The sequence below is a fragment of the Pectinophora gossypiella genome, chromosome 1 (genome assembly GCF_024362695.1).
Source record: "Pectinophora gossypiella chromosome 1, ilPecGoss1.1, whole genome shotgun sequence".
Classification (NCBI taxonomy): Eukaryota; Metazoa; Arthropoda; class Insecta; order Lepidoptera; family Gelechiidae; genus Pectinophora; species Pectinophora gossypiella.
In genome coordinates, this window is record NC_065404.1 from 15,227,389 (window position 1) to 15,244,382 (window position 16,994).

At 37.1% G+C, this 16,994-nt stretch overlaps 1 protein-coding gene across 2 annotated transcripts in view; it reads left to right on the forward strand.

Moving 5' to 3' along the window:
- Positions 1–16,994, forward strand: part of LOC126370237 (uncharacterized) — a 565,986-nt gene that overhangs the window by 514,909 nt on the left and 34,083 nt on the right. For both annotated transcript variants that reach the window (XM_050015052.1, XM_050015061.1), the window contains one exon: positions 11,515–11,601. In XM_050015052.1, coding sequence (XP_049871009.1) covers positions 11,515–11,601 — 87 coding nt within the window. The remainder of the gene's footprint in view (positions 1–11,514; positions 11,602–16,994) is intronic.

The following is a 16,994-nucleotide window of genomic DNA, read 5'->3' on the forward strand; positions in this document are numbered from 1 at the left end:
TGAAGATTTTACCCGTGGTCAGGGAAGGCCATCCAGGGTCATACACGCGAAATGGACGAGATACTTTTTTGAAACGTTAAAACGGCTCCTAAATTATGGATGTACGAGACTACAAAACAGTGACGTTATAAGTAAAAATAACAAGAAAGACCCCGTCGGCGTGGTCGATAATTTCTCCATTAGGTCAATTAATTCTTTCAAATACAATACTCTCAGAAGACGCCCTGAGCCAAGGTACGCGTTCATTATTTTTTCTTTTTTTAAAAAATTCAAAATAATTCACAAACACCATAACTCAAGTGTTTGTTACGCTATACTGTACGTTTACAAATTAACATTTTGGCCAAGAAAACATGCCTGTAACATCTTTAATACATACATACATACACATACATACAATACAATACAAAAACACTTTACTGCACATAATGACAATGTACTTTTCTATCTGCATAACCTATCTAGGGTAACCTTTAAGTAGCTTAAGTTGGTTTGTTAAATTCTTTATTAAATGTTCTGTTTTATAAGCTGTTGGTTATCTAAATAAAATAAATAAATATAAACACAACACTAAAAACAATTACGAATGTGACAAGAGAAGGACAATCGGCGGCCTTATTGCTGAATAGAAATTTCTTCCAGGCAGCCTTAGGTGAATGATTTACATACATACATAAACTCACTCCTATTTCCCACCGGGGTAAGCAGAGACTATGGAATTCCATTTGCTTCGATCCTGACACACTTTTGCTTCACATCTTTAATATCTAGGAAAGTATACGAAGAAGGGTGTAAGGTATGGCACCCATGGGAACTTAGGGTAGAAAGAGGATAGATATAGGCACATAAATCATTTTAGAAAGAAAATAATCTTAGTATATTTTTATACTTTGATTGTTGAAATTTTAGTTCTGTGCAATAAAGTATATTTGATTTGATTTGATTACTTTGAGGCGAATCAGAGGTGAAATGTTACCTTAATAAAACACCTATTTTCAGTGAAATTATGTGCTTGAAAAAATGATAAACGAATTAGCACAAATCACGCCTGTGAACCTAGTTGGGGTTTGCAGAATCACAAGTCGCAAGAAGACATGTTAGATACGATGATAAAATATTTATAAAATATGGTGACAATTTGTCAGCTCAAATTCAAATTCTAAAATATCTTTATTCAGTAGGTAACACAGTTACACTTTCAATCGTTATTTTTTACATAACGAACGTCTCATCCGCCTAAAACTACTGCAGCTTCTCACAACCTGTATAGCCGGGGAAAAGAAGCTGCAAGAAAATCCTCGGCACAGGGCCCTCGACGTCCTTTTAAAAGATAACACACATACATACATAAACTCACGCCCGTAATCCCTAATGGGGTGGGCAGAGCCACAAGTAATCAAAGACAACTTGCAGCCACTGTTGATACGATGTCGTAAGCTGGATATGATAAACCTTAAAAGATAAATCATTTATAATTAATGTAATTACTTATAAGCTAACCTGTGACGTGACTTGCACCATAGTGTTAAAGGTTCGAATCCTGGCGTGGGCTCTAAACCACTCAGTTTGAATTCATGTTTGGATCATGGATAATTGATATCACGAGGTTTCCAGGTCATGTCCAAAATGGTAATAAGTTCGCACGCTATTCCATGGAACCTAAACCATAGAATAAGGAACAATACTACGTATAGAACGGCAACTCCCCGCTCCCCAGCAGCGTCTGAGCTAGGTTTACCTCACCCCCCCCTCGAACATAGTTTAGACTTGAATCATATGGTGTCAGACGTCACACACACAGATGCGCGTGTACGATAATGACAATGTGTAGTGTCTGTGTTAAACGAGGTTATTTGTATGAAGTGTCCGGGGTGTGGCTAAACATAGATAGTGAAGACTGGACTCCAAAGTCTAGACCGCAGACGAAGGGTAGCTTGTCGGTCTTTTATAGGATACACTTCGGTGAATGTGCGCGAGAACTTCACGAGTTACTAGGCGTCGGCGCGCATTTCATCTGTTGTGGTTTTACCACCAATCCGCACTAAACGTTTTGCCTCTTCCTTTTTAATTCGAACAGCGAAGGATTGCAAATGTCTACCGTCGTCTGGTTTTCCAGCTCGTTATAATCCCGGTTCGATTCCCGATGGGGACATTGTCGAAATCACTTTGTGAGACTGTCCTTTGTTTGGTAAGGACTTTCCAGGCTTGAATCACCTGATTGTCCGAAAAAGTAAGAAGATTCCGTGCTTCGGAGGGCACGTTAAGCCGGCTATTAGCCGTAAAAACACCTCCACCAACCCGCATTGGAGCAGCATGGTGGAGTATGCTTCGTACCCCCTCCGGTTGATTGAGGGGAGGCCTGTGCCCAGCAGTGGGACGTATATAGGCTGTTTATGCATGTATGTATGTATAATCTGGAAGTCTTCAAAGATAGAGTCAATAAACATTTGCTAGGTAAAGCGTGATCCACCGTAGATTAAACGCGAGCCTATATTATGAAAAAATAAATAGCTGGCGAGGAGTGAGTGTACACTATGTATATCTGTCAACCCCTTCCAGGATACAGGCGTGATGTTATGTTATGTTATGTTATGTTATGTGCCATCATGTGGAGAGGACAACTTATTAATATCGTATAATCGACTTTCACAATATGCTCAGAATATGCTTTACCTAAATGATAAAAATACCTGGTGGTATTAAATAACTTGTAATGTATATCTCCATTGCCCAAAGATGTTACTGTAGTACTTTCTTGTCATTTCTTCCCTACAGCCATAACTCCTTGGGAAATGACGTAGATTCAAAAATGACAAATTGACCTTCAACAAGTTTATCCATGATAATTACGTTGAATAAATGATTCTTATTCTGATACTTGGGGTGTTTTGTATTTGTTTGTTAATACACGTCCATTTAGCAGTAAATATTTTCAACTACAATACAGTAGAACATCATCTCTCTCTAGCATTATACCGTGTTCACAGGGTCCGCTTACTTAACCTGAAGATTTGACAGGTCCAGTTTTTTTACAGAACCAACTGCCTGTCTGACCTTCCAACCTGCCTAATACAGGTTAGGTCACATACCTGCGAATATGCATTTCCCGGGAAACAATATAGTAGAACAGGAAGCAATATTTACTGCTTCACTAGTAGTAAATTAAACACATTAGACACTTAAGTACTTCTACTACGTACTAGCGGTTAGAGGCATCGGAAATTTATACCGACTATAAGCTTAGCATGCACATTTTAGAGAAGAGTTACAAGCTGCTCCGTTGAATTAGGAGTGCATAAAATACGTATGAATAAAAATCAAAGTATAGCTTCATGCCTGTATCTCCGAAGGAGTAGGCAAATGTGTTAATTATATAGTCGTTATATGAGCCATGCAGCCAGACACTGTACTGTAGCAAAGTCACAGTTACTGTATTGTCGCAAAATTTATGTATTGTTTTGTTTTTTAAAATTTGTTTAAATTCCATACTTTTGCGACGAAAAATTCCACTTGATATTAACTCAGAATAATGAGCTGAATCATCCCCCCTTAGTATTTGTTACGATATCACTTACACCCTTTACAAGTACATAGAAGTATCCATACAAGTAGATACGGTGTTAGTAACACCGTAACGAATACTGAAGAGGATGATTCAGACCATGATTCTGAGTTGATATCAAGTTTCATGATTCTGAGCTGATTTTCCTGTCGGAAAACTCACGAAAGCTTTAGTGTTTTTTTTTTATTATTTTCCGTTTCATATTTTTGAGACGAAAAAGTCCACTTGATATGAACTCAGAATCATCCCTCAAAGTTTTTATTACGATGTCAGTAACAACCTGTAGGTATATATATATATATATATAGGTTTAGTTCCTTATAAAATTAAATATTACCTTTAAAAGAAAAGCTTGTACCTTATAACGTTATTATAAATACATTTATGTTCCATTGAAAGTAGATAAATTGATTACTTTGTCAAAGCGATGCCTTTTATTTGCCTGTTTCTTTTATGTAATTTTAAATATGTATAATATTCTACTCGAGAATACAGTCTAAATTGGTTTGTGGTAATTATATTTGAGATTTTCTGTTCAAAGATGTTCATAAAATCCCATTTTCTAAGTCAAGAAAATATGAGATAAGAGATATTAATAATAATAATAATAGAACACTTTATTGCACACAAATTCACAAATTATTTACAGGATAAACTTATTCTAAGATATACATAGGTAGATATATATAGGTTATTAGATATTGTGATAAGGTAGGGAAAATTGAGGAAAGTATGCTTCGACACATGCATAAATTTATAAACACACCTAACGGCCTCTGTGGTCCAGTGGTTGAGCGTGGGACTTACGAACCGGAGGCTCCGGGTTCGAATCCCGGTGGGGATATATCACAAAAATCGCTTTGTGATCCCTAGTTCGGTTAGGAAATTACAGGCTGATCACCTGATTGTCCGAAAGTAAGATGATCTGTGCTTAGGAAGGCACGTCAAACCTTTGGTCCCGGTTACTATTTACTGATTCAAATTCAAATTCAAAAAAGATATCAACTCAGAATCATGGCCAGAATCGTCCCACAAAGTTTTCCTTACGATGTCACTAACCTTCTGTATGGGTATATATATTATAGCGAAAGGTTGACTGACTGACTTGCTCATCACGAAATCTCAGAAACTACAAGTTTTAGGAGTCTCAAATTTTGCATGAAGGTTCCTTTTAGGACGTAGATATTTACTGAGACAGGATTTTGTGAATTTCAAACCCTAAAGGTTTAAAGGAGCTTGAAAGTTTGAATGCAACTTTGTCATTTTTAAAGTTAGAATCATGAAATTTTAGGGAGGGCGCGAGCGGATAGGACGCGCGAATTTGGTAAATCCCGCATTTGGAAATTCCGCTTCCGCGTATGATACCAATATGGCTGGCCCGTAACTTATATCCTCATAAAGAGTTTACCAGCTACAAAATAAACTAAACAAGAAAAAGGTAAAAGAAGGCAAGGGGAGGCTATGTAGAGCCATTGTAAGGAACGTGCCGGTAAACAGTTAAGAACCCTTACAACGAACTTCACAGTTAAGTGGAATTCCTACGGTTAAAGTGTCGGTTTAATATAAAAGTACCTAGTAGAATTGGTTGATAAGGTTGTGTTGGAGAGACCGCTTTAAAAGTCGATTGAGGGGCGGTACCAAAAGCCTCCTGGAACCCATTGTTGATAGGTGGGACAGTCCTATTCTGGGTTTTTGAGTGAAGATGCATGTGTGCTCAAGATATGTTAAGAAGAGGATGCTGTTGTAAATAATAACTTGGCAGTTCCTATGTATGTGTAATGTGTGTGTAGGATAGGTACATAGTTTAAGTTCACATTGTTACTAACAAATATGGATTTAGATCTGAAATAAAATAATTCATTTCATTTCATTTCATTAAGCTATTAAGTAAAAAGAAATGGTTTATTGCAGTAACATTTGGTACATAGCATTGAGTAAACGTTGGAACCTACTTCTAAGCAAGCATATGCTTGTATTAGGAGACTCCGCTCTACCTTAACAGTTTTATATTTGTACCTATTTCATAAAGACGTGGCGTCATAATAAATTTTCTTTTATTTCCACATAACATAAGTTCACAACTATACCAAAATTGGGGTAGTTCGAGGTACAACCATTGCAAGATGAAATAGACGCCGAGCTGTTAGACCGATGTGAGCTGGTCTTCTTCTATCATGTGGGTAGTGAGGTGGAATACCAACCTCATCAACCCGGGTGTCAGGGTTATTATTGAGCCGCCAAAGGCCCCTGACATAGCTCATCTAACGACTACTAACTTACATCCGTACGTAACCGGGACCAACGGTTTAAGGTGCCTTCCGAAGGATCGTCTTACATTTTGGACAATCAGGTGATCAGCATGTAATGTCCTAACCAAACTAGGGATCACAAAGTGATTTTTGTGATATGTCCTCACCGAGATTCGAACCGGACCAATAAATAGATGTAAGCAAATCTATTTAAAGAACTGTAATTGAAAGGCAAGTAAATTCAACAACTTTCTCAGACAAGAATAAAGTTATTCGTCGTCAATAGACGGCTAGAGTTCGTTTCGTCATCAATTTACATCAATTTATCGAACTCAAGCACTTTCAATTAAAACTTGTCGACAAATCGGTGTTTTCTTTCGAGGAAACAAACTTTTTTAATTTACTTACAATAGAAATTGGATAAGAAAATTTGACGGAGAGAAACGCAAAAGCATCTGAATATAGTACTAATAACGGGACCCGTCTTAGCCTGGATACATTTTTTACCCTTCGTGGAGAAATACAGTAGTAGAAACCACATGCAAATCCATTTATTCATTCTCGATATAAGCGTTAACATACCAAGGGCAGATGTCAAGGCATTGATAAATTAAGACATAAGTAACTACCCACACCCAAAATTAAAAAAATATATACGCTTGCGTATTTCGAAATCAGCTGATAATGTAGCCGCGTAGCAAAACGCTACGAAGGGTGAGTCGTAACGTATCGATCGTAGCGTCTCCACGCCTTCGCGATTCGTCATCCATTTGCTACGAATACATTTTTACATTCTATTAATTTATTATTTTGCTTTATTTTTATTTTATTTATTTGTTTATTTACCTGTGTTTTTATTTATTATATTTTTCAAATTAATTTCTTGTATTTCATAGGGAATTTTATAAATGGAAGCGTTCCATTTTCCGGTTCAGAGTGAATGACCTCGTTTTGAGTCTGTTTTATTATCTGTAAGACATTATTCCGTCCTATTTACATTTCTTAATGAGTTGTGTTTAGTTCGAGTATATATATTTGAAGATAATATTTTGATTATTTCAGCGTTTGTAGGTATGGTGTTGTGATTGTCTCGAGTTTTCTCATTCAATATGTTATGAAATTATTTTTGTACTAAATTAGTACTATTTGCATACATAGGTAAACTCACGCCTATTTCCCATTGGGATAAGATAAGCGGGAACTATAGAATTTCATTAGCTTCCTCCACATTCATCATTCGTTTCATGCATGCACGCTGATTCAAAGTAACAAAAGGAAACCTTTTAAAGGACATCTCCAATTTGTTCATGTATGTCCCTCTAGATTTTCCTCTGCCAGCCCTACCTTCGCGTTATAAAAAAAAAAAACAAAAAAAAATTTGCGACGGAAAATTCCACTTGATATCAACTCAGAATCATGGTCTGAATCATCCCCCAAAATTTTCGTTACAATGTCACTAACATCCTGTATACCGCTTTCATAATCCTTTTATCCTTCATCCGCTCTTTGTCCCATACTATTACTATATCTCTCATGTGATTTGGATGGGATTTGAACCCGCAGATCTTGTCAAGCCGGGACGAGCGTGTTAACCATTGCACCGCCAGATCCCTGTACAGTCATGAGCAATATAATGTACCCACTTTAGGACTCTGTCGCACTAACATATTTGACATTTAGTGAGACTTACAGTTCAATTTGTCAAAAAAGTTAATGTGACATGGTACCAAAGTGTATACATATTAATGCTCGTGACCGTACATGCGAATTTTCGATCTACGTACCCTACCCCATTAGCTATTACAAACATGATTTTTGCCTCTTAGCTCACTAGCCCTTCAAGCCTATAAGGAGGTATTTTAAACCAGAGCTTACTTCTTAAACAAATCACGTACAACAAACGTACGACACCCGTACGACGTATAGATACAGAGCATGTAGACATCATTACGTATGCGTCGGTGTAACTTGGACATTACACAGCCACTGTCGTGTCTGCCTTGATTATTGACTGCCGAGTATTTACACCCGAGAATCATACCATATACGATACATATAGATATCGTGGCCAGATCTTAGGATTGATCATTTCACGATGTGTTTGACCGTTTCATAAAATGGTCATATTTCATGAAATAGCCAACTTAAGTTGACCATATGTTCGACACGTCAACGTTTAATGATATTTTAATCAACGTTTGGCCATATCATGAAGTAATCATGCATTTAGTTGCTCATATCGTTAAACGTTTTGTTTTCATTGCTCTGGCCAAACTACGTCATGATGATGTAGTCTATGAGTGATATTCTATTTTATGAAATATCAAAATAAATTATAATTATATATTAGTTATGATTATATCATTTTGTAAGTAGTAGTAAAATACACGTTAAATTAAATAAGATTACATTTTTTTACACTTATTATTTATAGAAAAATAATTATTTTTTATTTAATAAATAATCAGTTATTTATAATTGTTTTTAATGTTGTTAATAATTTAGAGTATTAAGATATTGAATGTTGTGAAAATTAATAAGGAACTGATAGTACGGGGTCTAAATATTTGAATTTATAGAGACTTCAGATATTAATGTCTAAGAAGGCAAAAATATGAAGGAACAGAATAATCAAAAAGGTATATGTGTCTCTGTCATTATACCATATGCGTGCAAAATTATGGCGAAACAAAAATTATGGCTAAACTTTGCGATTTATTACCCGCGATGTAACCCACTGCGGGAGACATAAAGCGGACTTTTAGCTATTTTTAGAACGTGACTTTTTATAGCTTTAAATAAAGTTCTTTTTCTGAATTATTAGGTTTTTCGAGGTGAACAGAAGGTTAAAGGTTTGATTCATGAAAAACAAATTTCAACTACACCAGTTGTTGTGTGTTAAAATGTATCATTATATATAAATAATAATGATATAAATACATAATTGATAATAATATTATAATATTATTTTAATTCATTTTAAAAATATTTATTAATATATATATTGTGGCAATCGCGTCTGTAAAAAAACTGGACCTGACAAATTATCAGGTTAGCGCACTCCCGTGAAAACGAGATAACTCTAGGGAATGAGAATAATAATTAATATGACTTGTCAATTATTTTCTATCTTCTTCTTCTATCGTGCGGGTTGTGAGATGGATTACCAACCCCATTAACCCCGGTGTCAGCGTTACTATTGAGCCGCCAAACGCCACTGACATGGCTCATATAACGACTACTTACTTACATCAGTAAGTAGTAACCGGACCTACAGCTTAATGTGCCTTTCGAAGCACGGATCATCTTACTTCCGGACAATCAGGTGATTAGCCTGTAATGTCCTAACCAAAGTAGGGATCAAGAAGTGAGTTTTGTGATATTTCCCCACCGGGATTTGAAACCGGGACCTTCGATTGTGAGCCCAACGCTCAAACCACTGGACCACGGAGGCCGGTATTATTTTCTATAAAATCGGTCGATATTTTTGACATCTTACGTGGCGCGAATTATTATTTGAAACCTAGTTCATCTTTAGTCTTCGTTCTGTAATACCCCTCTTAAATACTTACCTTTTTTCCTCCAAAAATAACAAGTAAAAGTAAAACTAAAATTTCAACACCCAATTTCCCAATCCATAAAAAAATATTCGCGCGCTCGCTAGCGAAAGTCGTGATAAAACTTCATAAATCACAAGCTCATATGTTCAGGATTTAAAAGCGGCTATTTTTAAAAGCTTTCTGTTTCAGACATTGTTACTACAGAATATTTCACGAACAATCAACCGGTGACCTAAAACCAGCTGTGCTAAATTGGATCTAAATTTCTTTGAAATTCAAACTGTTGCTTGTTTTTAAGACTTAAGTAAAAAGTATTTTTGGTGTGTACATAACATATAATTATTATATGTTACATAACATAACATATAGATAATGGGTTAATGGCAACAGACTCGCCCCGTATTCATCGCTAATTTAAGAGCCACGCTCTTGTCGGTGTAGCATTCTCCATGCTACTTTTTTAGGGAAAAATAGAGCAGTGCTTTCCCTCTTGCCTTCCGCCCCAACGCATTGTATACCTACTCGTATTTTCCTTCACTCTCACTCCAGCAGAGAAATTACTTCATGCATAAGATTTTTAAACATCTTTAAAGATATTTAAATGTTAAAAACTTTTCCTAAAATAAATCTATAATCTCAAATCTAACCTAAAGTACCAAGAAGTTCATTTCCATTATGATATGTTCATTCGCCTGGCGAAATAGAGACGGTCGTTTATTAGGTTTATCCACGTTTATATACGTCTACATACGTTTATACACGTTTCTCCCATACGTCCGGGATAATGGCCAGTTTATGAATGATAGACCCGTCCATCAATCAGAGACATCTCTCTCTCTCTCTCTCTCTCTGTAGGGTTGCCAGTAAAACCGGGAATACCCGGACATATGGAATATTGAGTCTTTTATTTTGTTTAGGTTTGGGTATTGAATGTGCTTACTAAGATATTAAACAGAATGCTGATGGTTGGTTTAATAGAAAAATATAAAACATTATAGCCAATTAACGTTTATTACTAATGGACGTGCGACCTAGTAATGCGGGTATAAGAACTTTTATCTATTATTATCATTTTTATATTCTGTATTGTACGACCATGATCTGAATACCCGGAAAAATCCCACGAGCGACCCGGTAATGAAAAAACCCGGAAATTCCCGGGCCGAAATCTGAGAAAATTATAGCTCTATTATGACGGATATGGCAATCCCGATTTCAGTCCGTAGAAAGATATAAATACGTCATGCGTTTTCATGCGACAACTTGGTTCGACGATTTGATTTATGTTAGTTGTATATAAATTGAGTGCTTTTAATGGTAAATTGATTGTGGAGTGAAAAAGTGCAATGGCTGTATCTCTAACCTTTTTTTATTCGTTCGTTTTCGTTTATATATATACACGCCCGTTTCCCCATTGGGAAAGGCAGATGAAAGTACGATTGATATCGGAAATAAGATCCGAATTTCTATTATTGCTAACCCGAATGCCTCCTACTCTGAATTATTAGTACCATAATGGATTCTGAGGTGGACAGGGAGCATGAAGGAATGTGGCCTTGTGGGTCCCACAAGGGTAGGGGGGGTCCAGAATAAATGAAATTCTATATTAATGCCATATCTCAGATAGGTACCATCCAGTAATGAAATATCTCGATTTTATTTACGTAGCATTTTTCTTGTCGTTGGGAGAGGTATTTTTTTTGCGAATAAAAATGCTCCTCGGGGAGTGAACCCCGAAACCCGCTATCGGACTTGCACTTGCTTAAGTGTAGTATTCACTAGCACAGTTAGCTCCATTATTACAGACGGCGATACGGCTCACCTATCATGTTGGTCTAATAGAAAGCTCTGAGAGGTGTGGGTAGTGAACTTATGTTACGTCATAGAATAAAGAATAATACTATGTATAGAACGGACACTCTCAAAATTTACCTCAACCCCGCTGGGTTTCACTTTACCCCAAATGGCCTTAAGCTGTTAAGGAGTAAGGGGTACGCAGACTGTCCACGTCTCTCGTACTTACGCGTTAGGCGAGATATTTGTACGGAGTGTCCGATCTGTGGTTATGTGCAATTTATATTTGCCTCAGCCATGTAGTCTAGTCTATTGTCAATGTTTAATATGCGTTTTTTTTTTGTTACAGTGTGAAAAGGACAACGGGAAGAACTGCATATTGTCTTGCGAGAAGAGGAAAGCCGACGACACAGACATCAATAAGGACTTAAAAAAAGTAAGTTTTTTATTTTTTTAAATACCAGTTATTCTTTAAAAAAATATATTATACTCTATGATCCGAATTTCGCGATTATCTCTACGGCACTTTTCCTAAGATTTTTTATTATTACTCTTTGTAAATATTTTGTCTATGTTGTAAATAAACATTCACTATCATTAATTAAAGAGCTACTATGCATCGGCATTCCCCAAAAAAAACACTGATTCTGACTGTTACTGTCTGATTGAGGATGACCAAGAAGAAACAAACAAACATACATCAAGCAAACATGGAACAAATTAAAAAGAAAGCGAACGTCGTGTAGGAAGTCAAAGAATTAGCCTTAGATAGCGAAGAATAAATCACTAAACACATGGTATAAGAAGACATGGAGATATGCTCACTCCTATGACAAGCCGTCATTGCTAACCCAATGATGACGTAAGTGTTGCCATTCAATTGATATCTCCAATATTCCAAGGAGGCAATTATTTTTTTATTAAAAATTAAGTGAATCACTGACTAGTGTATTTAATTACTATTATTTGTCACATACACAAAAATCATTAAAACTGTACGTAAATATTTTACTAAAAGTACAAAATTTCCTTGCAAAGTAAAATAAAAACATTGGACGTGGGTAATTTATTTTTTATGAAATGGCAACGCAGGGTGGGATGACGTCAGCTGGGCTAACCTTGAAATTCTAGCTGTCAGTTTTGAGCATACCTAGTCTTCTTATACCATGACTATAGTCCGGCAATCTCGTGCGCGACCCTCCTGCGGGGCGACAGACGGTGGCGGGGACGGGGTAGCTAAGATGTCAGCGGGTAGCAGGTGGTGTAGCGGGGAAGGGAAACGCGTGCATCTGCGCGTCAAGTACGGCAGTCTCGGCCGCGCAGCCGAAGCGGCAACACGTGCTTGATATTCTGTTCTGCTTTGAGGGCGACGCACACGAGATTAATATCTGAGGATGAGTAAGGCGATCTTAAGACAACTTAAGGAGGTTGTACATAAATAATTAATGAGCAAAACACGGAGAAATCAAAGAGAAGTGACGAAGAATAACAAACGGAGAGTGAAAATGAAAGTGATATGGAAATTGATTTATAATAAAACAATCTATTAATATTTTAGTTTTCCTAATAATTGGTCCTCAAGCATAATAATAAAAATAAAATAAAATAGTTCTATCTTTTTATTCACTCCTACATATATTACGTCACAAGTAAGTACAACTTATTGCAAGATTTATCCTGGCACACTTCTGTACGTGTGCAGCCGTGTTCTAGAATGTCAAAAGGATGACGCGCTACCCCGTCCCCGCCACCGTCTGTCGCCCCGCAGGAGGGTCGCGCACGAGATTGCCGGACTATAAACAGATAGGAGAAACGAGAAAAATGGGCGCAGACATTATGAGCGCACGCGCATTTTGTAAGCATTGAGGTTTAAAATAAACGCGGTCAATGCAACAATACTCGTTGCGATCTGAAATCTGCAAACACTAAATCATTTGCCTAGGAACACATGCTGGCGAATATTGAACGCCCTATAAACAATTTTAACTAGAACATTATTTATGGTTTATAGACTATTAGTGTTGATATCATAATAGGCTAGTTTCCAATTGGTCAAATCAGTTACTTTTTACTAAACGTCAAAACACGAAATGACTATGGAATTTGTATGGAAAAGCAACCTGTGACGTCATAGAAAAACGTGACCAAAATGTCGCAGCACTTATTATTATACATTATAAGTTAAATAGAAAAATGAAAACGTTTTATGACACCTTTATTTCTGTCTTTATTTAGTACCTAATCAGAATTTCATAATTTATCTTAGACCTAGGAAACTACCCAATTCTAGCGTTGAACCAAAGCGTTTCGAAGCCGTAGTAACCAAAAAATAAGTAAGGTTCGAATCCCGGTGGAGTCATACAACAAAAAATACTTTGTGATCTCTAGTTTGGTTAGGACATTACAGGCTGAACACCTGATTGTCCGCAAGTAAGATGATCCGTGCTTCGGCAGGCACGTCAAGCCATTGGTCCCGGTTACTACTTACAGTAAATATGTAGTCGTTACATGAGCCATATCAGGGGCCTTTGGCGGCTCAATAATAACCCTGACACCAGGGTTGTGGGTTGTGAGGTGGGTAACCAACCTCATCAACCCACACGATAGAAGAGTAGAAGATAGTACTGAAAATACTTCGTATCGGTGCGGTGCGGGGCGGAGTGTGTTTCTTTTATATTTTTTTTTTTGACGTAACTTATTGTATATTTGCCGCAGATGGCATTAACTACTTGGCCGGACAAATGGGGAGCGCTGAAGGCTCTCACCCAGTACAACGTTTAAGACAACAGGCCTGAGGGTGCCCAGTTGGGCGCGAACCTCGGCTCAGGGCGTCGTCTGAGAGGAAAAATATTTGAAAGAATTAATCGACCCTAGTGGGTCGATAGCGATAAGCGCTGAATGAGGGAAACGTTGACCACGCCGGCGGGATCGGTATCGGGGTGTTCTTTTATACGTAAAACAAGAAAGAATAAAACAAACGGGTCAAGCTAAGTAAAACCGTTTAAAAAATAATAAGTAGTATACGATCATTCATTAATTAATTTCCTTCTAAATTTGAAATTTCTGCCGTAATAAACCTAAACGAGGACCTTTGAAAACATCCAGTCATATCACAAATGAATAGGACTCTAATCTACATAACAATACCTGTCCTCACAAGAGGTCACGAAACGAGAATTTTGCAAAAAATCAAGTCTATTACGGATAAAACTGTTTATGACGGCAGCGCCTCCAATGACAAAGAGCAATGTACTTTAAATTATAATTTATTCTTATTAAATACCAATTTGAAGTCAATTTTATTATCGACTAGCGACCCGCCCCGGCTTCGCTCGGGTGCAATGCTGAGGAAAAATTAAATTATTTACGACCTCATATTTAAAACCTCAAAAATAACAGTATTTCTCCACTATTTAAGGGACGTTATTATAAAAATAAACCTTCCTCTTGAATCACTCTATCTATTAAAAAAACCGCATCATAATCCGTTGCGTAGTTTTAAAGATTTAAGCGTACATAGAGATATAGGGACAGAAAAAGCTACTTTGTTTTATAGTATGTAGTGATGTAGAAATCATGAATTCAAATCTGCAGGACCGTAGTTTTTTTTTTTTTTAATAGCAACATTATAGCATCACGCCTACTTCCCCGAAGGGGTAGGCGAAAGTGTAGACACTTTAGTAATTTACCCCACTTTAGTTACTATACAGAGTGCTAGTGACATCGTAACGAAAACTTTGGGGTGGATTCTGGACATGATGAAACTTGAGAAACTTGTGATTCATCCTCCTATGTCTTTAAAGTGTCATGGTGTAAAGATGTACGTGAATACGCCCTCGACTCGCCATTTTGGAGAGATAATGAAAACGAAATTCCCCCAACCGGAGAGGGAAAGTGACGGAAGTCACGAAAATTATGGTCTTGGGGGTCGTAATGAGCTGCCTTATTAAATTCAGTGAAGGTACCAAAACATTTTTAACCGACTTTAAAAAATGATGTTATCAGATTTACCCGTGTGTATGTTATATTACAATACCCGATACTGAGCCGTGGTAGCCCAGTTGGTAGAACGCTTGCCTCTCACTTTCAGGTCGCAGGTTCGAATCCAGCACAGCACATTGTTACATTTGTTTTCGAATTCACGTTTGAATCATAAATGATTATCACGTGCTCAGCGGTGAAGGAAAACATCGTGAGGAAACCCACATTCCCGAGAAATACATTTTCGGAGGTATGTGACCTAACCTGTATTGGGCTGATTTTCCCTTCGCGGGATAGAAGGTCAGACAGGCAGTCGCTTCCTAATATTCAGGTTAGGTAAGCGGACCCTGTGAAAAATGGAATAATGCTATGGGGATGATGATGTAATGTTACAATACAAAACAAATATACTTAAAAGAAAATAGTTACAAAAGAGACTCGTCCGATCGTGTGCTTTTTACTGCGAAAAAAATATGTAAATAGACCTTTATTACCGTTTACCGAGGACCTTTAGGCAGATACGACCAGAGTACAAGAAAGAACATTTTTTTTTCTTGGTTTAAACTACAATCACCGTCCTCCTCTAGACTATAAGCAGTTTCGTTGAAAGAACAAATTGAAAAAGAAAAGCAGCTAATGTCCTTACTATGCGTAAAAGAGTTTTTCCAAAGGGAACTTTCCCACTTTGGAAACATTCCCGAGAACGGCACATCTCTCCTCACCACCTACTGAATTCATCTAGGTAATAAAATATTCAACCTAGAAAGACGTACATTGACCAATTTGGAGATGTCCTTAGAAAAGGTTCAGTACGATCTACTCTGATCCGTCGTACGTGTATGAAACGATTGATGAATGTGGAGGAAGCAAAAGAATTCCATAGTGTCTGCTTACCACGGTGGGAAATAGGCGTTGTTGGCAACCCAACAAATTTACTTTTTTATAATATTTTAATATGGCAATTCTGTCTCTCTCTCTGCTACGAACTATTAGAATAACGACATTGTGCTCCTCAATTTAATTATAATAAATATTAATTAACAGTAACAATCAGTGCGTGTTATTAAAGTAGTGCATTAGTGGACCCACAACAGTGCGACAATCAAATTAATACAAGTTCGGTGCACCTAGTACCGTACAGGCGTGAGTTTATGTATGTGTAATAAAATATTCAATACAACAATCTGTTTTCAATGTGAACGAGTCTCGATACAAAATAAACGATATTAACCTTTAAAAAAACCGATTGGAGTCCTTTACCGAATGACATTAAGCGACTTTCTTTGCAGTTTGGCACGTCGAAAATTGTAACGAAATTCCGGAGTTGTCTCAAAGCTTACAAAACATACAGGTGAAATGGGACGGGACAATTTAAGGTATCTTTATTTCAGGACTCGAAATATCTGGAAATATCTTCGTACTAAAATCAATGTTATTTTGTTGTTAGACGTGTTTTGTTAGACCGGGAGTCGAACCCAGAACCTCAACTGCCAGACCACGGAGATCGTTCGTCGTGTTTATTTTATAGATGTACGGTCACGAGCATTAATATGTATACACTTTGGTACCATGTCACATTAACTTTTTTGACAAATTGAACTGTAAATCTCACTAAATGTCAAATATGTTAGTGCGACAGAGTCATAAAGTGAGTACATTATAATGCTCTTGACTGTAGGTATAAAAAGGGGAGAGAGAGAGGAGGATGTAGGTGTAAGAGAGAAGGCCTATTCCCAGTAGTAGTTGGCTGAGTAGATAGATAAAAAAAATATAGCTGAAATCGGACGTCGTTAAAGAGAGAGTGGAGATGACCCCCGTGTCGGATTGTTCTTGGCGCAAAGGTTGTCC